Here is a 25513-nt window from a genome sequence, read left to right as displayed (position 1 = left end):
GCCTACAATCCACCACGCACACAACCAACCGAGGTGATAACCTCCAAGCCACTTAAAGGCGCAGGAGAGCGTGTGCCTGTTCTGGCTGCTGTGATAAGGCCACAAGTCAGTCTGCACAGTGTCATACGCCACCTGTGTCCCTAGTTAGCACCAAATCCAAAATGGTGTACTTGTGCCAGACATAGCATCCCCTGCTGTGTTGCTCAGCAACGTATCAATCTGTCCGGGGAGGGAAGAATTCTGCAAATGGGAGAAGTAGTTATCAGTGGAGCTACAGCATGAGCAGCGCATATAGAACGGGAATGTGCGGAATGTCTATAATTCGCTATGGTCTAAAAAAAAAATATATATATATATATAAATAAGAAGCCTTGTTTAAAAAAAATAGGTGTGATTATGTTTGGAAATATGTGAGGACTTTGCAAAGCAGAGATGCGGAGAAATGTGAAATAGACTGCAAGCACGGGGTAGTCAAAATGGGATTGTTAAAGATAACGCAATTCAGGTGCATGATGAGATTTGGTTGTGTAAGAGTAAGTATAGAACTCGCCCACCCCCGTCTTCCTTCTGCTACTCTAACCCATCTCCTCCTCCTCCTCCTCCTTCTCCTGCTGCCACAAGTCTTCTACAATGGGCTAATGAGAAAAAGCTGGAAAATCCTGGAATCAGTCCTATGTAAACTTAGTGATTTAGAACAGCCCCAAGAAAAGAAGGAGGGTAAAGAAGGAAGTACAAAATACACGCATGTGAAGTTTTCTAGCCATATCTACCAAGGTATGTTATGTAGCATACCTTGATATTAATGTCGCCGTTGGTTCATTTTTGGTGCAGTAAGGGTTCAGATTTAAATGCAATTGCAATCTGCTGGAAGGACAATTGCAAATAAATACAATAATTATACTACAATATTCATCATAGCCTGGTCTGCCTGGCATACAGATTTTTGCTAATGGTAATAGTTTTATTTCATTTGAACATGCATCACATTACAATTGAGTGCATCCCATAATCAGTTCACAGTTCCACATGTCCAAAAGGAGTAGGAAGAAGCAAAGCTTATTAAATCCTACCCCTCCATCTGGTACTTTTACAATCAGTAACTGTTACATTTGTTCACTTCCTGCTTTCCTAATATAGTTTAAGTTTTTTTTTATTTTTTATTTTTTTGGTACGTACCGAAGTACGAGGTGATATGACCATACAATGACATAATGGATTGACATTGACATGACATTTTGGATGACATTTTTAGGTAATTGGTTATTTTTAGCCTTATGCATTATTTTAGCTGTTTGAAGATTAACTATATCAGCAAGTTTAAGTATTTTTGATTTTAGAAATAAGGAGTTAGTATGTTCTCTGTAGGCGGCATTATGAATTATCCTTACTGGCCTTTTTTGCAGTACATTTAGCGAGTGAAGATTGCTTTTATAGTTATTACCGAATATTTCCACACAATAAGTAAGATATGGTAGAACCAGATTATTAAATCTACAGTCTTACATGATCACAGCATGTATATAAAACAATAAAAGGTTGTTAGATGATGTGCATTGTTAGCTTGCTCATATTAACTCGTTTTCTGACATTGTAACGCACAAATATGTGTTCATGTTTCACATAAGGATTATGTATGATGGCCAAAATTCCCCAAAATGTGCAGTTCCCCTTTTCACCACCTCCTGTCATCAGATGCACACCTCTTTCCTCCGTTTATTACTCCTACGCCTTTGTTGTCCTTTCTCTCAGAATATGCAGCATTCATTTGCTAACTAGGCCACCATTGTTACATGGGTGGAAGAGCGCCGCATAGAGAAGTCATAGAGGAGAAATAAAACAACAACAACAAATAAAAGCCGCTGTGGCCTGAGCCTGATTCACAAGCAAAGAGAGCCGATCAGTCTTGATGGTTTACTTTGTTCTTTGGGCCGTCGGCACTGTGGTTGTAGTGTCTAGAGTGTGTATAAAGTCCAATTCAGTCTAGATTCAGTTAGAGGGCTCTAACAATGTTTAAAAAAAACTTTTTAAATGGTTATCAATAGGTTTTCTATGCTCTAACTATGAAAATATTCCATTAAAAATAAGGAAACCTACTTGGTGAGCTGACTGTACAAACAGTAAATCAGGTTGAATTGCTAAAGATACACTATACACTATACCTGTACCACTTTAGTACATACAGTATGTCAAGTTATGTGCAACACTGATTCGAAAACTTCAATAAATGCCGCGCCAACAAGCAGTTTATTGAAGCAACGCTTAATTTGCAGCAAACAGTTGCCGGAATTTAGGGAACATTGTTCTTCAAAAAAAAAAACATAATAAACAAGCAGTGGGTTGTATCTAACTGGGGTAGAAATGGAAAAGGAGTTTTTTTTGTGCCCAGCCTGCTTGGAGTTTTAACAGCAAACAAATCTCCTCATTAAGAACATACCTCATACTGAGTAGTCTGCTGACACCTTACTGCTGTCTGAGCTCCGTCTCCAGCACGTGATCTGGAGTTGCTATACCATATCCACTTCCCAAAGTTCTTCTTTCATGTCATTGCACATGCAAAATACATGTAAGGCACATCACATGTCCCGCCACCCACACATGCGTGCTAAACGTCTTTGCGTGGTTACGTATGCATGCGGGTACAAGAAGTTCCGAGGATGTCTGAAATGCTACACAGAAGGAAGAAGACGGGGAAAAAAATGAAAGTAAAGTGGTAGGTGGGCAGACAATACTCTCAAAATCCCTCGCAGAGCAACTGATTCTGATTCTATTTTTTACCATTCTCGAACTCCTCCACTGTTTTTGGAGGCTTTCAAAGATGGCACGAGGACGGCTGCTCGCTCTCGAGCCAAACTGCAGCTTTTTAGACTCCACAGGAGAAGAAGAAAGGCAGTGCTTTGGGGAGGTAAAGATATGCACAAGGAGGTGGAGTTGGTGGGGGGGGGGGGGAATATTGGCAAAGACGGGGGGGCAGGAGACATTTTCTGCTGATTAAGTAAGTGTTTGCTTCAGCTTCCATTATTTGACAGAAGCATCGGAGCCACGAGCAACAAATGTGATGTCAAGAGCAGGAGAGCAAAGCGCTGCAACACAAATGGCCGCCACACACTTGAGGGAAGACCTGGCTCTCCTCTGTGTGTGTGCCGTGCGGTGACGCTAATACAAGCGAGCTTGAAGGTGGTGACCTCCCACAATGTTATGGACCATGTAATCCTGTGCTTATATCAGTGAGAGCAAAGGATAGAGAACACTGGATGCCTTCCCGTGACACCTTCTCTGTCTTGGCACAACATCCAGCACCCCGCCAAAGCGGGTTAGACACCTACAGGACTCCTGTGGAAGTGCGTGTGTGTTGCTTACACAACCCCCCCCCCTTCTCCACACACACAAAAGCATTTTGCCTCTGCATCAGATTCTGCAGGAATTGTTTGCAAAACCAGTAGAGGGAATTTCAAGCAGGCAACGTGCCGGGCAAAACAGCTTTAGAGCACGCACCCAAGGGGTCTTCAATTAGACCCTAAATACCTATGTGAGTATCCAGGGGTCCTAATTACTTCAGACTGTTAAAAATGGCTGGGAGCCGTCTGAGGCCAGGGGTTTACCCAAGACATGCCTGTTTAGAATAGAACCAGACAGGTTTTTCTTGGAGAAATGTTTCTGCTGTGCAGTCTGGAAAGGAAAGCACGGCGGAACCTCAGTTGCCGCAGACATCATACAATTTGGATTTGGACATAATGTTTGGTGAAAATGCGCTTAAGTCGGCCTTTAAATCACCATTGTGCATGACATCAGCACATTTAGTCAGTGTATCAGTGTTTATTACAGTGGCTAACTTATTTTTTTTACATGTTCAAACATTGTCCATTTACATTCATTACTACAGTAAACCTCGGATATATCGGACTCGGATATATCGGAAATTCGCTCACAACGGACAGATAAAAAAGAACCAATTTTTCTGTAATGCATTTCCAATAAAAATTCATTGCATATATTGGATTTTTTATAACGGATTTCGCCTATTTCGGACAAAATCTCCAGTCCCGTTCCAATGCATTTCCATTAAATTTCCCTCGCATGGCGCTCCGATTCGCAGACACATACTGTAGTATCTCGGAAAGTGTGTGTTCTTCTAACCGACCTGCTTGTGTTGTGAGGCGTATATGCTCGATAGAGATCATAAATAATGTGGCGTCATACCAGCACACACAATGGAGTCCACTACACTGACCATTCCTCCTCTCATGTGTTTATTTAGTGCATCATTTGTTTTGCCTTTTTTGTCTCCGATCTGCATCAAAAGTCTTATGGAAACCCTGCATAGTCCTGCTCACTAACCGACCACTCAGCAATCAAAGCATAACCACCATAAGTGGAGGAAAATGTGCACCAAATTGGAAAAAAAAAAAAAACTAGCTTAACTGCATGGTGGAAACTGGACGATTCTTTTACAGCATAAGACTGGAGGCAGAGCCTGCCGCTAGCGATACTGTGGGTGTATTTATGGAGGGAATAAGAGAGACAAACTTCAGGAGTCATTGGTGGAAGCAAGAGTGCAGAGAGTGGCGGGCAGTATGTGGAAGGCAGCAGCAGCAGCAGTAGCAGAGGAGGACACGGATCAAGAGTGAAAACAGTTAAAAATATTGCAAAAGATCCATCTGCTCCCCAGGTAAGCAGCATGAGTGTACACACACACACACACACACACACATGCAGATCAATCACGACAGCATTACAGAACCAGTGACCTTTTCCTAAATCAGTACTGATACGCACTAAAGGGCAAACACAACAAGAAAGAGCACACACACACAAAAAGAAAAAAAATCAAACATTGTTAAAAATCTACCCAACTGGCCTGATGCTTTAAAACACTTTGTATCGCAACCCTGCATTGGGTGTTTTATGCCAGCATTCCTTCACTCGTTGGTCAACACATGTGTTTTACTCTTGCAGATATGTAAACCACTGCCAAAAACCTCCTAATCAACAACTGAAACCCTGAACCAGAGATGGTCATCTCAGATGCAACATCAGTGACTAGTGACCTCCCGGATGGGAAACACAGCAGAAAGCAACCAAGTCCAATAATTCTCTCAGTACACTTCAATAAGTATACTTCAGTCCCTGAGTGCACTAAGATACACAGCATTTTTTTGTATACTGCCTGGCCTCATTAGGGTTAAAGCTGAGCTGGAGTCAGGTGAGTGGTGGGGTCACTAGCCAATCACAATGCATGTATATATACCCATACTTATTCACTGATACTCATATTCACACCCATGGACGATTTACAGTATCTGCTTAACCTAATGCCACACGCTGGAGACACATTCAGGAGATCGGGAAGACCTGGGTTCAAATCTCCGCTTGGGAGATCCTGTTCTCCCTGTGTGTGCGTGGGTTTTCTCCGGGTACTCCGGTTTCCTACCACATTCCAAAAACATGCTAGGTTAATTAATTGGCGACTCCAAATTGTCCATAGGTATGAATGTGAGTGTGAATGGTTGTTTGTCTATATGTGCCCTGTGGTTGGCTGGCAAGACCAGTCCAGACCAGTACCGAGGTTTACCCCGCCTCTCACCCAAAGACAGCTGGAATAGGCTCCAGCATGTCTGTGACCCTGGTAATGAACAGAAAAAAGCCATGCATGGGGAGAGAATGTTAACTCCACACAGAGATGCCCAAGTAGAGATTCGAACCTTCGGACCACCTCCAAGGTAACCATAAGGTAGAGTACAGCAGGGAATGATCGACGATAAAGAAGAGTATTTAAAAAAAAAAAAGCACCACGGTTGTGCTTCCACTTTAATTTAAGGAGTGCTGGTTTGCGCACGCTCTGACAAACAAAAGACACTCAAAAACGGCAGACGAGTGGTTAGCGTGCAGACCTCACAGCTAGGAGACCCGAGTTCAATCCCACCCTCGGCCATCTCTGTGTGGAGTTTGCATGTTCTCCCCGTGCATGTGTGGATTTTCTCCGGGTACTCCGGTTTCCTCCCACATTCCAAAAACATGCTAGGTTAATTAGCCACTCCAAATTGTCCATAGGTATGAATGTGAGTGTGAATGGTTGTTTGTCTATATGTGCCCTGTGAAGTGGCTGTACCCCGCTTCTTGCTCAAAAACAGCTGGGATAGGCTCCAGCACGCCCCGCAACCCTCGTGAGGACAAGCGGTATAAAATGAATGAATGAATGATGAAGATGTATAAGGTAACTTCGGTACAAAAAGCATTTACATGAAACCTGGAAAAAGAGGAATAGCGACGGGGGCGATTGGGAATAAAATTGAAATGACATGAACACACAGAAACACAACACCTAGAAACCTGCTGGCAGATACGCATCAGGCCAAGGCATCACTCCTGCCAAGCGCGGCTCCCTCACATCCAGCTCCCATACATCACCCTCATCACACGTACGCAGCGGAACAACCTGAAACGCATTATTTGCTGCCCTCCACCCTGAGGGAGAGAAAGGGAGGCGGGCGGTTGGGAGAAAGTCTCCTGTGCTTCCTTTCTTATCGCTTGAGTCACTGCAGCTCTGTGCAACTTATGAATCAATAACACACTTGGGGAGAATAATTCAATAAGACGCCGTTACCCCAGGTGAGTATCACAAAACCAATTCCAACAGCAGCCCACCTCCTCCTTTTGGTACAGGCCTCCCTGACAGCCCGTCACGTGAGATTGATAGATTTTCTTCTCTGGCTGTCATTCTGTTTAATCGACATGAAGCCAAAAAGCGCCTTTGAGGAGTCAAAGCACTCACGAGGGAAGGATTGAGATGGAAGAAAAGTGTACAAGACACATTTATGCTTCCGAGCCAACACTTCCATCAGCAGTCCACCACACAGACTCTCCACTGCCCTGAAGGTCAGCTGAGAAAGACGCACACAACACAAACAGGTGTTTCTTACCTGGATCATGGACTCCTATCTGAAGAGTTTTTTTTTTTTTTTTAAAGGATATGGGTTGCACACCATCTTGAGACACCAGCTCCGAGGACGTGTGGTCTGCTTCATGTAGAAGAAAACCACCGGGGCCAAGGTAGGGTGAGGCAGGCTTTCCTCCCCGGATACTGATGCTTCATCCCCGGTTGAAGAAGTCCCGTCTGGGGCTGGAGACGCCGGTTCCACCATCACCTCACTTCGCTCCACGGTAGCTCCAGTCCCTTCCCCGGATAGGTCGTTAAGCCGGATGAAAGTCCTCGGCAAAGAGGAGCGGCACTCCGAGTCCCTGGAGTCGGGGGTACTGGAGATGTGTCCCCCATCCTCGGCCATCATTCACCTCCTGCAAGGAAGGGCGACCATGAGCATGATGACATTAAATAAATATCCTTGTATTATGGTAAACATATCATTCATACTTCTTATTTATCGTCCAAAACTGGTGCTGCATTGCAGAACATCAAAATTAATATGTTAATACCATTTTTTAAAACATTGATTAAAATTATTACTGCAGTTTTGTATACCATTTGAGTTAATGACTGCAATAAAAGCTATTAAATATTTAAATTGCTACAAACATTACCTGAATTGGACTGGGTAGATGTATCTAAAGCGCACTCAGTCATCGCATGATCAGTTTTGCGGCTGCACAAAGTCCACACCAGCCTGGAAATGAGCCAAACAACCTTTTGGTGGCAAGGAGAGAAGATCTGGATGACAAAATCGGGTTCTGTGCAGGTCTTTGCTGGACCGGAGAGACTTCCAAGTGGCTCGCTGGCGCACCGGGTCCGTCTCTGCAGCCTCGCTGCGGTGCGCAGGGGGGGGCCCCCTGAGCCCCAGGTGTTCCCAACCTCTCGCCAGGGGCCTCAGTAGCACTTCTTAACATCCACTAGTGGGGATTTTTATGAAAAGGTCTAGGTCCGGGACTGCGGCGTTAAGCCTTTTTTTTAAATGAATATATAAACACGGTGCGCAAACTTCTGCGGAATCCTTTCTTCAGATGGTCCAAAAAAGGAGAAATAACAACAACGAAAAAAGAATATGCGTTCCTCTTTTAGATGAAGTACACTCCAACACTTTTCATTGCATCCACAGGCAGTTTTAGCGCATATTCCGCATCAGAGTTTTCAAAATCCCTCGACGTTGCCGAGCTTGAAGTAGAGTTGGATTTTTAAAACATCACAGAGCATCTTTCCTCTTGGTTTCAACCCGGACACTTCCGCTCTCACCCTTGTCTCCTCCAGAACTGTCTTCGGTCGGTTCCGTCCATCAGCAAGGCTTCCACAGCTGGATGAGAGAGGGAGGGATGGAGGGAAGGAGTGATCCGAACTTCTCAATCCCCGCCCACAGAGCGCCTCCTCTAAGCCAATTAACGCGCAGTCGCTTCCAGAGCTCGTCTCTTATTGGCTGAAGGAGCTGCCGTGCAAAGTAAGAGAGTCGAAGGGAGGGGGCGCAAACAGCTGGAAGCTTATGTCAACTGTCAGCCAATCAGAGGCGAGGCAGTGAAGGCATCTCAGCAACGGTGCTTAGTGATTGGTGGATAACTTTATTATGAGAACTTGTAGAAGGGACGGAGTTGCCTCAGGGTGTAATGTAACGTACTTGCTGGTACAATACAAGCTAAATATGTCATCTAAACTATTGGCATAGAGTAATACACCAATGTTTTGAGTAGAGTACTACATAGAACAGTGGTTCTCTACTTTTTCTCGGTGAAATACCTCCTGTTGAATATTTATTTATATTTATATTTATTTTGTATTTATATGTATTACTGTCCAAAACAGTGGTCATCTGTAGTGGTCTTATTATTATGATTATTATTTGTAGGGTAATATTACAATATTGTAATATAATAGAATTATTATTATGGCAACATTAACTTCAATTGTAAACAATGATGAATTAATTAAAAAAATACCTGTAACGCTTTGTGTCAATAACTCCCAACTTAAAAGTCCCATCTTTTGGAATATAATAAAGATGTATCCTTATATGCAAACACAAATTTGTGAATAAAATCTATTTAATATTGTTTATGTACAGATTTTTCCCCATATTCTGTCTCTCTGAGTTACAATATAAATACCTACTGTTCATATTGTGTGATGTGGTAAACCTATAGAATCATTAGAGGATCAAATTCATACATTCCACACTATATGGATACATAAATCCCCTCATGTACCCGTGGAGTGCCTTCAAGTACCTCCAGGGTGTGAATTGTCTGTGGCATGTATGCCAGTGACCACTAGAGGAAGATGTTTCCTCAGGTCGTCTTTGCAGCTGATAATAAAAAATAATGCAGAATAATGGCGGCCTGAGGTGGAAACACAGACGCAATGATGCACTATGTAGCATATAAAGATGGTATACGCCTGGGTTAAAGCTGCACACAATGCTTTTCATTAAAACACACTATTATTGATTTGAAGGAAGAAGCCAATCAATGAGAAGAACCAATTTCCTTTGCTAGAACATTTGTGGCAGCTATAGTGTTGTTTTTGCACTTGTGGTTATTAATCACTTGGGACTTTATTTTAGGCGTTGTTGAAAATAAGATTGAACGTCTCACGTGTGCAAACACATGACCTAATAGCACATGCAGGAGCACTACAGGAGGAGGAGGAGGAGGAGGAGGAGGAACGGAGTGGGACTTTTTACTGTTGCTGTCAATAGAACCTGCTCAGACTGAGTTGTTAATTGTGGCATTTCTTAATAGAGTATTGATCCAGCCCTGGTCAGCCTGTTAGGCGGCAACGGGGCTCTGTCCTGATTGGTTCGAGCAACACAATTAGGACTCCTTTTTGTGTAAAGTTCATTAATAATGTGCAGCACAATTAAGCCTCTATTATTCATAAAATGGAATAAAACATTGGTTTCATACCCGAGTTGATGGATGTGATTGGGTTATTTTACCTCGGTAAGATCATCACTCTTTGGGTGTAACGAACTTCTAACCAAAGTTCATCCTGTCCTCATTCCGCCGTGATGAACTTCGTTGTCAAAGAAGATCTGTCAGAGGGAGGGAGAAAATAATTGTCACCTGGAGGTTGACAGGAAGCTATGAACAAAAGAGCAACAGCTGCTCCTCAAGATGCCTGACAGAAGAAAGAACATCAAAACTTTTAACTTTTAAAAAAGCTGCTTTTATGTGCTATATGCTATATAAAATAGCACAGTTCAATGTTAAATGTTATTACATTCGTGTCTTCAATCATCATGGCAAGTTTATGTTTCTGAAATCAAAAGCAATGAGGCCTTTATTAGTGATTAGAGCTTGGATCTGGGAACGCCCATATAAGGAAGTCCGGCTCAGTGTGACCAAACATATTTCAGGGCTCACTTCCAAATGCGCAAACATCATTATCTTAAATTTTGGATTAGTTTAACATGATAATACAACATTCCAAGAACATTTATTGGTCAGAAAATATACATAATAGGACCTATTGTGTAGCACAATAATGTAAGCAGGATGAGGAGGATATAGCAACAAAAGTTCTCCTATTTGGTAATGACAGAGAAGGAATGCAGGTGGATCACAAGCATTAGCCTGCTGCTGTGTTTAATGTAATTGAACTCCTATTCATGACACAGGAAGAGATGATATATGTGTCCCACGAGGTGGTCCACGTGGTGACATGCATTGTGGCGTCTGATGCACAGTCCGGTGGGCCCTGCACAATTGATTGGTTAAGATTAGACTACGCTGTGTAAAACTCTCTCATACCTTCTCTCCTCCCTCTTTGCCACTTCTGGGAGGTACGGAGGCGTGGGTGCGCCGTGCTGTGCCAGACTATAAGGTTTACAAAGACCAAACTTTGTGTCTGGGGTACAAAGATAGAGATTGTTGGTTATGTAATACTTTATGTGTAGTTACTAAGCACTACTACAGTAGCGTGTCGGTCTATGATGAAATAATCCCCAATATATATGGATGTTAATGAAGTGTTTCCTCTTTCAACAGACGGTGGGCTTTCCCGGTGTTAGGAACACAAAAGCTGATCCGTGTCAGCGATATCGTGTCCTCATGGGTGAAGAACATCGTGTTCCTCATCAAGTACATGCCAATTGTATGAAACCATAAACTGATGGCCATCAAACGAATCTGATACGTGATCATCACTCATTATATGTGTGCGTTAGTGTGTGTGTGTGTGTGTGTGACTGCACTCTACCCATGCTATTGAACGCTCATTAGTCTTTTCCCTGCAGGAGTGAGGCTTGTCCAAAAGAGGTAATTACTATATTGATCATTCTGCTCCAGCATTCCTCCTATAGTTACAGTCGTGAACACTAATGGCTAAAGCGTACTGTTGTTTTTACTGTACGACCTCATCTGCAACGCTTGAAGTGCTCGGACTCTACTGACCACCTGAGAGCCATGACTAGAGAAGCACCGACTATGCTTCCATGTCCTAAATTAGTTGGATTCCTCAAGTCATTTGGTTTCTCCATTTTTCTCACCTCACTGTGACATCCCAGTTTACATGCATGTTTTCCAATGCCATTATTGGCCAGGGTTGTGTATGATGTCCAAAGACTCAGATTTACTTTTTCTTTGGCTTTTTGCACCTTAAAAAGCTGCTCACACTGCAGCCTCTCAGGGATTACATCACATGCAGCATGCATGAGTTAATGCCCCCCCAAAAACAGTGGAAACCAGGACATTTGCGTCATTTTATTCAAATAAATAAACAAAAAAAAAAACAAGACGGCCTGGAGAGGATATGAAAACTGGACATTTCCAGGCAAAACAGGATCTTTGGTCCCCCTGGAAGTCACCCCAGGTGAGGTTATTTAGAAATGTTGTCCTGTATGGATGTAATTTCCCCAACAATACATAAGGACACGCTCCACCAGCAGAGTCGCATGAACAAATGCAAATGTAGCCATTTAGTTTCGCCCCCGCGTGTAACCTCCAAACGAGAAAATAATGCAATGCACTTTTTGTGACTCAATTTGTTGCGTTAATGCTTGTGTGTGGGGGTGTCCAGCGGCAGCTCAAAACACACAAAAAAAACCACTATAATTTACAAATAAACTTTTCTTGTGAATATGAAACAAGATTTTCAAAAGTGGTTAGCACGTCAGTAGAGATCTGGGTTCAAATTGCAATTGTTCAATTTGCATGTTGTGCATTTCTGCGGGTATTCCGGCTTCCCATTGGCCATTACCATTATCATTAGCGTAATGCAAATGTGCAATATTTCCATCACTGCCTCTGTTACTACCTCAATCATATTTACTTATTTGACAACCCAATACAATACACTCATATGTGACTTTACTCATCTGTATACACCAGTCACTATTTGCACTATGACCCATTTATCATTGCACTAAAATTAATATATCTGCAATATGTCTGCTCCTGCATATGCTCCTGTGCAATATTATGTGTATATTTTGGATATCTTGTATATATCTTGTTAAATTGTCTTTTTTACTCTACTTTTATATACTTTTTTTTAACTTGACTACTGCACTGAAAGGAGAAGCTCTCCAATCTCGTTGTACATCTTGTATAATGACAATAAAGGCCATCCCACGTTCCAAAAACATGCATGTTGGGTGAATGGATGCCTCTAAATTGACCATGAATGTATCTCCATGTGCTCTGCCATTGGCATTGGCTCATGTGTTAGTTTAGTTTGTGTCTTCTTCCAGCCCTGAAGACCACACTTTTATCACTCTGGCTACTTTTTATCCTTATCAACTGTCATTTTGACAGACATCTTACCAAAAGGAATCCCCATTGGGGTTCTTTTATTACAGGGACAGTGCTAATAAGATGGCTTGACTATATATATATATAAATATATATATATGTGTGTGTTCGGTTGGTGTGTGTGTGCATCTGTCTGTGCTCCCGACCCATGACCTCAAAATGATCTACAGCTGCTACCTGCCAATTGTGCCTGACAAGCAACCTACCTATACCGTCTCCCCAACCAGTGGGCAGACGCTTTACATGAATACACACACATATACACACACATATACACACATACTGCAGTAACACTTTGAATCCAGTGGAGATGAATGACAAAACTTCAAGTCTTCAATTTCTTCTAACAACACTGACATGTTATGAGAACTAGAAAAGCCATTGTGTGTGTATGTTTAGTGTCAATGTGTGTGCGCCACAGGTTAGTAAATTATGGAAATGTTCTCCTACTTACAATATCCACATCTGTTGCGCCCGGGTTCCACCCTCCGTCTTCCCTCTGAAGTGTGTCCAGGTGATCCATTCCTGTCTGGCCAGCTTCATCATCATCACACTTCTTGACGAAATCAGGCAGCCTCATTTGCATAATACGCCGCTGCAACTGTAGAAAGGCGAATTGGAAGGAAACCTCCTTGAAGTCTGGATGCCCATCTCTCCAGTGGGAGGTTCTTTTACTGTATTTGATGGTGGAAACAAAGCACACGTTCTGTTTAGTTCTTCCAAAGTATATACAGATGCATATGGATCATTTGGAATATCTATGAAAAGTATGTGAAAGGTTTCCCTCTTCATAAAAGGAAGGGCAAAAACTGTTTATGACGTTTAAATACATTCCAGCCCTCGAGACATCAATAGCACCCCTATAGTCACCTTTACACTCGTATTATCTAATATAGTAGCCAAAATATCAGAAAATAAAACAAGAATCACACTAAAGACCCAAAAATTCGAAAACGACCATTTGAGCACAACTGAGTAAGATGCCATAATGTCATATTTGGTGCTCATAACAGGCTCCATGCACACATATTAACTGTTATAACATCATTAAAAGTCAATTCCGCACAACAAGAGGTCTTGAAATGATGTTTTGGTGAAAGCAAACCTGGAGAAGGGAACATTTGAACAGCTGCTGCATCTGCTTTAGCACCTTACTGTGACCTCGCTGGCAGAAGGAAATTGAATCTCAAATGGAACATCTGGGAACAGCACCTACAAATTACCACCGAGAACCCCCGACTTCCAACTCCACTTAAAAGTAAACGGACCTTCGGCCAACATTGCAGTCATATTTATAATCATTTTTGATATATGAACATATATGGTCATGTTTTAACTTTGCTTCCATTAGGTTTTAATGGCTTCCAGCAGTTCAACTGATGTGCAATTGAATAATTGAGGAAGTCAGTTATTGGTGCCTCGACATTTTGTTTAAAGAAAAAAGAAATAATAAAGAGCGTCCGCTACTTTCCAGACTGCATCTTTTCATAAACAGAGCACATTTCTCTACACGTTGTCCCATTTAGACAAAAATAATCTGACATTCCAGTCACGCGACAGATATGGGCCCTCATGGAGGCAAAATATATCTGGTCATGTGGAAGTTCAAGATTGTAGTCTACATCGACAAAGAAACGATCACATTCGTCATTCCGTAACTGCAGACAACTAAACAACAAGCATTTCCTGTCTTTTTCTTCCCCTTCTTGTCAAAAAAAGTGTCGTCTTTCTCCATAACAAGGCAGGGATTTGGGTCTCTGTACATGTCAATACTAAATTAAATCCACAATAAATATATTGAAGCAGGAAATGTGTTATGCTACCGACTAAAGCAAACATCCTGCTGAATTTATTCCTCCCATTTTTCAAGCTACTCAGGGGAAAATAATACTCTCAGTTGAGCCCGCCAGGCCAAATACATTTTTGACTTGAGTGTTGGCTGTCTGGCTATTGAATAAAAAACATATGATATGAGATTATTTCCCAAACCGCATTTCAAGGTGGTCTTAAAAGTCCAATTCCAAATCCGAGTCTGGTTCACAGTATCTTATGCGTCACTTAACTGCACATTCCCATGTGTGTGTGTGTCCTTTCCTGATGACATTGAACATCCCACTGCACGGTGAAACATGCCAGGACCGGCGGTCGGATTTGTTATAAGAGTTACTAAGATTCCTACTAACGGAGCACGTATGTAAAATTGTATCTATAATCTGAGGTGAGGGCTGCACGGTGGACGAGTGGTTAGCGTGCAGACCTCACAGCGAGGAGACCAGGGTTCAATTCCACCCGCGGCCATCTCTGTTTGGAGTTTGCATGTACCCGTTTTCTCCGGGTACTCCGGTTTCCTCCCACATTCCAAAAACATGCTAGGTTAATTGTTGACTCCAAATTGTCCATAGGTATGAATATGAGTGTGAATGGTTGTTTGTCTATATGTGCCCTGTGATTGGCTGGCCACCAGGTGAAAGCATCAAAAATAGCATGTCAAAGCATTTGTGTCAGAGAGCGGTAGAATGGAGTCATGTAAGCAACTAGCAGGCATTACAGTGGAACCTCGGTTAGCGTCCGCCCCGGTTAGCATACTTTTTTGGTTAACATCAATCAATTACGCCTCTGTTTGCGTGCATTCTTTGTGCATGGCTTGTGTTGTTGTTAATATATTGCAGGAGTCCATCTGTATTCTTAATATTAATATGCTTTAATGCTTTAATCTATTCAAAAAGTCCCAGTAGCGTACATACTATGATACTGAGAACAGTACAATGCTCGACATCACCCAACGTGAGGAAGCTCAGGTGTACAAAAAATGTATATGATATGTCAGGAAGACTGACTGATAGACAGCTGTGAGCTATTTATGGATATAATAGTATATGTGTGATGTATGTAGCGTGTAACCTGGAGAGACATACGCAGGGGGGTTCTCTGAGAGCATCTCCTCTGTCATAGTGGTCACACTTCATTACTCTGGAGGGAAGAAACAGAAGACGTCAGGAACGGATGTGTGCATCTGTGTAAGCGTGTGTGAGTCGGCAATTTGGCCGGCCTCCATCTTTCTTCTTCAACGCTCTGGAGAAAGTTAGGACCGCAATAGCGAGATGCCACGCAAAGCGTTGCCTCTCGGCTGTAAAACATCCAGAAGAAAAATGAACTACAGTTTTTATCCATGTTCATTGTGGTCACACTGCTGGTTATGGAGTTAAGATGTCTCATCAAAAAGGAATTCCACTTCCTCTTTATCAATCATTGTCTGGTAAGGAGTTTGCAGATGTGACCTGTTTGAAGTATACGTCTGGGTTCATACAGCCTATATTACATAATTGGCAACACGTGGAATTAAAGTTTGGAATTATTGTACTAATAATGACCAAATAGTGAGAGGGTTCGACAGTCATATTGCAGAGAATACTAAAGAAACTTCAGTCATCCTTCAATGATGTTTAAAAGCTTAAGCGGGAAGACAAGGACAGTCCGACATCCCAAACAAAATATTGTTGTTTGGGAAATACATGTTGAAATGTTGCTGTGATTGGCTGGCCACCAGTCCAGGGTGTACCCCGCCTCTCGCCCGAAGATAGCTGGGATAGGCTCCAGCACCCCCGCGACCCTCGTGAGGATAAGCTGTAGAAAATGAAGTAAAGTGAACAAACCGGCACTTAAACAAAGGAACCCATGAGACGTGTATTGTACTTTCTGTGTGTCAAGGCTGTATTATGTGTATTGTGCCAATTTGACAATAGAAAACAAACTAAAAAGCACCGCGGCCTCGCTATCTCGTGTGGAGCATAGAAGTCCATACGACAGCTCCACACATAACGCAAAAGTGGAAGTGGAGAAGAAAAGTAGAGAAATGTAGAGTTTGGTCGTAAGGGATTTAATGAGCATACCTTTCTCTCATGAAGCTTTCACCTAACTAGGCTACCATGATGAACTAGTTGGCGCGTTCCCCCTCAGCCTCCATCGCTCTACTTACCTTCCTTTCCGCTACACAAACTGGGGCCTGGCATCACATGATAAATCTATGGGAAGAAGAGAAGAGATGGGGTGGACAGTGGACTGAAATGATAAAACACCTTCTACGATTGTTTTTTTTCTTACTTACATTTACTTTTTTTCCCAATAAAAATGAACATTATATACTGTTGATACAGTATTAGTGATGCAAAATGATTGATGGACTTCTCTGAAATGGCTAATGAGAAAGTATGAGCTCAATCTCATGCGACCGTACATTAAAAATCATCTACCTTTAGCACAGGGGTCTCAAACTCTAGGGTCTGGGTGAGACTGGGCCGCATCAGGTTTTCCAAAAAAAAAAAAAAAAACGCATTTATTAAAAACAGAAAAATGAATAAACTTTGCTTTGGTTCCGATTTTCTACAAGAAAAGCTCTGATAAAACATTCCACTGTTCTCAAATATCTTAATTTTTATTTTTCTACACAAAATAAGATGAAAAATAAATAAACAAATCAAGAATAAAGAAAATCAATCAATCAGTAATAAATAAATATAATAATAATAATAAAACAGCAAATAATAAAAACTTAAGAAACCACATATTGTTGGTGGGTAGACAAATCCTTTTTTTCAGATTAAAATGAACAAAGCATTATTAGAGCCCTGTAGACATGACAAAACACGACTATAGTCACATTTATACTCTTTTTATTTACAACATATTGCGCAACTGCAGGGTCTTGAGACACATGCTAACTCGCAAACTAGAGAGCTAGCGACCTAAACGGTAGCCTTCAAGTTATTTCCTTTAAACTTAAATAGCCAAAAACTTACCACTTCCACACGGATAGGGAGGATAACTATTAACAGTTATTTAACCTTTAACATGAACATTAATCAAACGTATTATTTTTTTCTGGGTACATGATACCATACAGCATCCATATCTAGTGTCAAACTAGTGTCCGCCTGCTTTAGCAGCTGGTGCAAAAAGTCTCCTTGCCGAAAAGGAAGGACTCACATTCCACACAACACATGAAAACTAATATTCTAAGGCAATGACAGTACAAAAAATAACGAAAAAAAAATCAATATTTCTCTGACCCACCTCATATTTTTCTCTGCGTGGTGGAGCCTGAATGACTGACCTGTCGGCTTCCTTTCCTTCTTTCATTTGGCCTTTTCTTCCAATCCCATTTTCTTATCATACATATTAATATAATCCACTCCCTCCTGGTCACCTGCACACAATGCAAATGCAAAGCTCTGGTCATGCACGGTCAACTTTGTTCTGTTAAAGGAATAATAGGACTTACATAGACATATACATACAACCTCACCTATCTGGAGTTCAGTTATGAAATGATCATGAAGAACTAGTATTGTTTTTGGCTGCTATCCTGCCATAGAGGCTTTTTTTGGTCTTTCACACAGGGCACTGAACACATCATGCAGTGATTTCTCTCCTTTTCTTCCCCTCCTCTCACTCCTCGGTTCTTCTCTGTGAGGAGCATCAACACAAGATGATGCTCAGGATAGTAATGTTTGTGAGACATGCTTGGCAACATTTCCATAGAGGACATACTGTAATATGATCACACGTTCACAATTTATGAATTAATCCTGTTAGTTCAGTCCTTTCATTCATTCATTCATTCATTCGCTACAACTTATTGTTTCTGGTAATGTGTTAAGGTTGTTAATGTTTTACAACATCATTTCCTCTTCTGTCACTGCAGTGAGGAACATCAAACTGGGAATTCTGCTTATGGTATTGTTCCAGGACCATGACGAGGGCTTTAGGATTTTTATTCTTACAGGTTTGGTTCTTTCAATTTGCCCATTTTGACATTTTTAACATTTTTCACCTATGAAATATTGGGTGTAGCCTGCTTACTGAGAGCCATGCTTGATAATGTTATTTAACATTTAATTGGATGAGTTTTCTTTCCAGCTCCCCAATCTTATGGTTGCTAGGCAACCCAGAGTTCCAGTCAGGGATTACTCAGGTGTCCAGACCAACCCCTGCAAAGTTCAAGTGACACAATCAATACTACCAAAAAGAACGAATGCATTGTCTGGCTTACCTGCATTCTCATGTTCTGACAGTTGTTGGTTAAATGTAAACACGGCGATATCTACTGTGGCCGATGGAGGCAAACACGCGGCAACATCCAAACAGAAATGATCTGAAGGCAAAAACACAAAAACAAAATGCTGCCATCTCATAAACTACGGGATCCAAAAGAATGATTGGCAGAAAGACAAACAAAGCCCTTCTCCCAAAACACAAGTTCATGGAACAAAACCGAAGTTAGCCATGCATGCTTCCAGGAGGACAAGACTAGAGGGATGTATGTCTTTAAAGAGTCTTTAAAGCAGGACGCCCAGTAGAAAATAGGCAGAATGAAAAGGCCTTTGGCTGTAAAACGTGATTGCTCTATATAACTAGTACGGTCAAATATGTCTTTAAAGATGGATGTCCACTATAATCAGAAATGGGTGGATTAAATTCACCTCATTTTACTATTATCTACTATAAATGTATGTCACATGACCTAACCTGCTAACCTTCAGGCTTGCTTATTAATGAAAAAAAGCATGACGGCGTTACATAAATGGAGAATGTCTGTTTTGGAACTTCACTGACCCATTTTGTTTTTTTACAATGAAGACATTGACGATAATTCTATCTCTACTTGCCCCCCACACTGACTGCCCGTCCCGCTGGCCTTGCGGCGTCCGGTTGGATGCACCCCACCGCTCATGACTGCCTTTGTGATGCTCCTGTAGACCAGGACCGTCTGAGCTATGATCCAATTCTGTTGTCTTGCTACGTCTGTTGTGTTTACCCGTAGCTGGCTAAGATGTCAACGCAATGGAGGAGAGACGGGATACTTTATGGAACTATAATATTCACTTTTTCATATTTTTCCTGTATAATACATATTTTGACACTGGAAATGTAAATTATTTATTTTCACATGTAGTGAAAATAAAGATGTGGGCTTCCTCTTGTGTCTGAACACAGGGTTTTGGCAATATTGGTATAATAATAATAATAGCTGCACGGCGACGAAGTGGTTAACGCATAGACGTCACAGCTAGGAGACCCAAGTTCAATTCCACCCTCGGCCATCTCTGTGTGGAGTTTGCATGTTCTGCCCGTGCATGCGTGGGTTTTCTCCGGGTACTCCGGTTTCCTCCCACATTCCAAAAACATGGTAGGTTAATTGGTGACTCCAAATTGTCCATAGGTATGAATGTGAGTGTGAATGGTTGTTTGTCTATATGTGCCCTGTGATTGGCTGGCCACCAGTCCAGGGTGTACCCCGCCTCTCGCCCTAACACAACTGGGCAAGGATAAGCGGTAGAAAATGAATGAATGAATAATAATAATGTCATAATAATAATAATAATGTTGGTATAAGTCCACCTCCCACATTCAACATGATGTTTAAACTTGATATTAGCTCCATGTTTATTCCTATAAGCAGCCTCACAACTTTCTCAGCCATGTCTCAGAACATGAGGGGATCTTTTTTTAAAAGATGCAACAGCATCTTTGTGAACTCACTGAACGCTCCTGCTCGGTCTGCGTCTCTGTTGTCAGCCCCCTGTGGCCTCATTATCACACAGACAGGCAAGAGACACAGCAACCATATCTGGAATAAGGCACAATAACACGACTGCACACACACACTTTTCACTCAAATAGCATACGCAACACTCTACCCTGCTATGTCCCCATTCCAACCAAAATAAAAACATGAAAACAAGTGCATGTATGTGTATTTAACAGTAAAATAATATATTTTCCAAACTAGGGAACTAAGATCAATTGATGACCTTTGGGAAAATACTCTAAACTTGGAAGGTGTGTGTCCTGTTAAATCTCATTTCAGAATAAAAAAATATCACAGTAAAATATAGTGGTGGTAGTGTGATGGTCTGGGGCTGTGTTGCTGCTTCAGGACCTGGAAGACTCGCACAATGTAAAAGTAGGCAAGATGGGTGGAGTGAGAGACAGGGCTGAGGGAATAGAAAGTGACAAAAAAAAGAAGTGGACTGTTCCCACTGTGAAAGGTAAAAAAAAAAGTAACAGTTGAAAGTGACAAAATAGAACAAGAGGATTGTTTCTACCTCAAAACCAAGTTAAAACACCTTCCGTGGTTTCCTCTGGAAAAAAAAAGAGGTTACATGGATTAAATGTTGTGAATGAAAAAGTGGATAAGGAGGAGAAGCGGAGTGGATAAGGTGGCAACTTTCCTCAGGCGAGCAGAGTGATACGGCGCTCCTACTGTGACAGGATGAAACATCTTGTTTGTCTCCTTCGCTTCCAGAGCCCAGAGCAGGAACCTGCGAGCCAAACTCCCTCTCCTCAACATCAGCAGCCCATCTGTCTCCTCCTTTCATATACACACACACACACACACACACACACAAGAGCATTCCCATGTGGCCATTCTCCCTATACAACATAAAGTCACACAGGGTTTACATTATCTTCATTCAGCCTGCTGGCATTCGAGAGAGATAGAGGGACTTTCTCTGCCTGAGTATAAATAGTACAAAAGTCGGACTCTGCTCAGGCTGGAGTTTTCCCATTTCAGATGGATTTACACATAAAAATAGACTAACTTTATTTTATAGTATTAAATACGTATATGAGTAAGAATATAAAATAATCAACCTGAATTGCATTGTGCAGATTTTGACCTACCAACAAAAGCAGCATGGATGTATTTGTGTATGATTATGTTGCATCAATACAAACAGAGAGGCGGTACCAATATGATTCAGGGGGTGGACAATTCCATTGATGCCATAGTGCGTCCAAAGGGTGTCCAAAGACCTGCAGATTGTTTAGTTAAGTTAAATAGTTTTGTTGCTGAGATCAAGTTAGTCATTTAAAAATGACATTTCGATTGGTATTGATATTAATTGGATTTATATTAATTGCTATATCTGCATTTATCCAGATTGTCACCAAGAGCTCATGCACTACTTCAGCACAAAATATACTGACAATGGGTTATATATATATATATATATATTATTTATTAGCTGTTAAATTATGCCAAAATGATTAGTGTGAAAAAACAACAAAGCTAGTGTTGGCCTTAGACGTGTAAATATGGCGTCTATCTGCATTCATGTAAAAGATTCACCTCACACAGCCGCATTGAGTTGAGATTGCGGTGAAGTGAGCGAGAGCAGATGGTAACAGGGCATCTCATTAGAGAGCAGCTCGCTCACTGTGACACGATTACAGATGACGTCAAACGCACGTACATACATACCATGAAGTTTTAAAAAACGGTCGCCCACAGATATGCATGCACACACACACACACCGGCGTGAAGGCAGCCCTTGTCAGATCCATGCGACGTGGGAGCTAGAGGAAGGGGCTTGGAAGAAGGAAAACAATGTTGGTTCAAGCTTAGGTTAAGATCTATTAAAAGTGTGTTGCTTCCCTCGGAGGAAACACATCACACCGCACAAAAGGCCATTTTGCACAAGCACTACATATTTAGAGTGAGCTCACAGTGTAGCTTATTGTTTTTTTGTTTTTTTTAACAGACTTTGTATACCTTAATGACTTTATATGGCTTCTAACTTTAAACTGATATTTGACGAATTAATGAAGTGGAATAATTAACATGCTACGGAGAGAAGTCTAATCTTGTGGCAAAAAAAATGATCATTTAACCTGCTACAGACAGCAAAACAAGCTGCTCATCGTTTGAGTCTTTAAAGCTGCTTTAAGTCAAGTCAAGAAAGGTGTCAAGCGATTATTCTGCCTGCGTTCCCACATGTCCATCCAGTAGAAGCCTGCGGAGTTCCTGGGGGTCTGTGACGGGCAGTGAGCAGGTGAAGTCCTGGCATACGTAGGCGGTGGCCACTCCACCCTGCTGGGTCATGGAGGAGAGTGCAGGCAGACGCTGGCACAGGAAACTGTCTGCATTGCCGTCTAAAAGCATCAAGACCTGCCAAATGGTACAAGAGAAACGTGAGACACAGTTTGGGGAAATAGTTTGATACCCTGGACTGATCGCCAGGCAATCACCAATTCTTTCGTCCACTGTGTTGCTAAAACGAGTGGGGTTATTTAACACTTAACATTCCTTAGTCATTAGAGAACATGTCACAGCCTAGCCCAGGGGTGGGCAAACTTTTTGACTCGCGGGCCGCATTGATTTAACAAAATTGACAGGGGGCCAGACTATATATTTTACGCATATAATTCTAACAGTCCACCTGGAATGATTGTATCTGTAAGTGTCATGCAACCTGCTATGTATATGTGCTTGTGTCCTTTTTTCAGGAGCACTTTGTAAACAGCAGATCACATCAAATAAACAAATTGATTAAAAAAAAAAACTACCTAAACCATCAAAAGGTTGGCTAAAGCCATGATGTCAGGTTGTATGTTAAGTTTGGAAAGAACGTGCGGGCCATATTTAAACACTTGGCGGGCCGGATGTGGCCCCCGGGCCGTAGTTTGCCCACCCCTGGCCTAGCCTCTTCCTGGGGTCTCTATAGACCTCGCAGAGTCCACATAGGACCACTGTCCACAACCTGTCAGCCTTGTGCTGTCATTCAGCGATGGACTGAATGGGTCCTAAGGAGCGCCACTCAGGCCGTTAAATGCCCACTGATGCCAATAAACATCAGCATCTCTAATGCCTAGAATCAATTTGTAGGTGAAATTGCCAGTGTCCTCTATTTGAAGGCTGTCACAGTATTTCTATCACCATTTCTATAAATACTTTTATTATTCTGGTGAGCATAAGAAACCCGAAGAATGGAAAATTATGATTCACACTATAGGTGACATTGATTCCTGATTGTAAACAATTCTCAGATATTAAGACACACGCACACACAAAGGGGAACACCGAGGGGGGAAAAAATGTGATGGAATGTGTTCATGACGGTGCGACTGTTGCTAAGGAGACAGAATGAGGATTTCCATGCAGAGCCCGAACCTTTTCCTTTTTGTCGTGATGCTTTGTTTTGCCTGTCAGCATCATGCTGTCCCTATGTGAGCCCAGACCACATGCAGCAGCACAGACTCACAACTTAAAGGTCAATGCTGTAGTGGGTCCGTGTCACGATAATGTTGAAACATCCACAGGAGCTACGCAAGGACTGTATAAGATTGAACGGACGGTCACCATTACACAGGGAGATACTTTTAGATAATGTATACAGGTCCTGTGAATGAGGAGTGGGTTCTTGGAGGCTGTTTTTTTCACAATGTAGTCGGATTTGGGGGAAAACACATCATTATTGTTACTTGAGAAAGTCGACAGTGCTTATTATGTAAATGTTGAAAAAGTAATATATATATGTGTAGTAACAATATATTATTAGTGTCTCATCACAATTTCAGTGAATGTTATTGTTATCGAAAGCAGTATAACAAATACGTCTTATTAAGTAAGCACTTCATTGATTTATTTCAAACATCTTTTGGTGGGTGTCATGAACACTTTCAACATTCATTTTTAATGGGACAGGAAAATATCAATGAATGTTTTGAGGCTTCCTGTAAGCTGATGGCATGTTGTTATTTAAACTTCAAACTTGCCAGTTGCAACCGAATAAGCAGCAGCTCTGCTGGTGGCCTTAATTGCTTCAAAATGTGACTGAACATTAATCCAAACCACAAAGACCAGTGAATGACTGTTATTGCCATTCCTAGAGACATAAGACAAAAATAATAATAATACCAAGTGAAATGCAAAACATAATTCTTCAATGGATGTTTTCCGAGCTAAAGTCTAACGAGGTATTTCAGCATACCTTATGTTGTTTATCGCCACCGCCAAACCCTTTTCAAGTATTTTCTTCCGTACAGCTTTAGGATTATCTGACTTCTGACGCTTCACTGTATGTAAACTTTAGCAGCTCTTGTTCGTAGCATATTAGCAGCATGTCCATTTAATGGAAAAACTCCCCATGGGAACACGTGGGTCTTGCATGATGTGTACTGAAACAATGTGTGTGACTGTGTGTTAAATTGTAGCAGACATTTGGCCACGCGTGAGGGTGCAGACAACCTGCATCAACAACTCCCACCCATTGAATGTCCCCACACTGACAGCTCCTTCCCACTCTCCCGGTTTCTTCTTCTTGAGGAAGCAACCCACTTTAAAAGAACACAGTGTACCTGTGCAGACAGTAACATACAAACACACCCTCGACTTATAATCAAGCTAGAACGCAAACAACTCCGAGGCAGATCACTCGCTGTCAACCGAGGCACAGAATCCATGAAACACAAACACATTTTAGAGAAGCGCTGTCATTCCACGGGAAGAGCGATGATGGTGGCTGTGAACGGGGCCATGTGCAGCAGAGCATGAGGATATTTACTTCCTCAATCCATCCCTCACTGTCCCTTGTTTTGAATCTCTCCCCCCCCCCACACACACATACATATATGAAGGGAGAAGCCAAGTCATCATAACAACCAGGCATCTGGACTCCAGCCCCAGGACAGACACATACACACTCACACTTGGACAGCTTGGAAACGCTGGTGATGGTGGGAGTCGGCTTTGCAGGACCACATGCACTGCACACATCATCCGTCATTCCTTGACATCTATTTTACCAGCCAGCTCCACCCCGCCCCCCCCCCCCCCCCCCCCATCTGAATTTTCACTGTAAAACTCGGTGAAATTGTAGGTGGCAGGACAAATAATAAGCAAAGAAAAATAATGGAGGAATCTTGCAGGATTATTAGCTCACATATCTGCCAGCCTGTACATGTTATTGACTGCAGTGGGTATTTATGGTTCCCTTGGTCATTAGTATCCTTGTTCCACACCTCCATAAATTAGAAAGAATGCAT

General features: G+C 41.9%; 2 protein-coding genes across 4 annotated transcripts in view; both read right to left on the bottom strand.

Annotated features, from left to right (window-relative positions):
• The window catches only part of cacna1g (calcium channel, voltage-dependent, T type, alpha 1G subunit), a 146780-nt gene extending 139404 nt beyond the window's left edge, over nucleotides 1-7376 (bottom strand). The window contains exons 1-2 of the mRNA XM_058061836.1: nucleotides 7367-7376; nucleotides 6971-7290 (exon numbers count right to left, since the gene is read on the bottom strand). Coding sequence (XP_057917819.1) covers nucleotides 6971-7283 — 313 coding nt within the window. The 5' untranslated portion in view covers nucleotides 7284-7290; nucleotides 7367-7376. The remainder of the gene's footprint in view (nucleotides 1-6970; nucleotides 7291-7366) is intronic.
• Nucleotides 7377-7538: 162 nt separating this feature from the next.
• spata20 (spermatogenesis associated 20) overlaps nucleotides 7539-25513 on the bottom strand; it is a 32604-nt gene continuing 14629 nt past the window's right edge. The window contains exons 16-20 of one of the 3 annotated variants that reach the window (XR_009120765.1): nucleotides 17987-22637; nucleotides 17755-17887; nucleotides 13139-16706; nucleotides 9870-9965; nucleotides 7539-8237 (exon numbers count right to left, since the gene is read on the bottom strand). Coding sequence is in view for 1 of the 3 variants with exons in the window: in XM_058061844.1 (XP_057917827.1) it covers nucleotides 22443-22637 (195 nt within the window). In the remaining 2 variants the exon portion in view is untranslated. Of the gene's footprint in view, nucleotides 8238-9869; nucleotides 9966-10597; nucleotides 10781-13138; nucleotides 16707-17754; nucleotides 17888-17916; nucleotides 22638-25513 lie in introns of those variants that run through there. The other 2 variants (XR_009120766.1, XM_058061844.1) reach the window with 2 other exon arrangements.

The sequence above is a fragment of the Doryrhamphus excisus genome, chromosome 22, assembly GCF_030265055.1.
Source record: "Doryrhamphus excisus isolate RoL2022-K1 chromosome 22, RoL_Dexc_1.0, whole genome shotgun sequence".
Lineage (NCBI taxonomy): Eukaryota > Metazoa > Chordata > Actinopteri > Syngnathiformes > Syngnathidae > Doryrhamphus > Doryrhamphus excisus.
The sequence above is the reverse complement of the archived record's forward strand: the minus strand, read 5'-3'. Positions and strand labels throughout refer to the sequence as shown.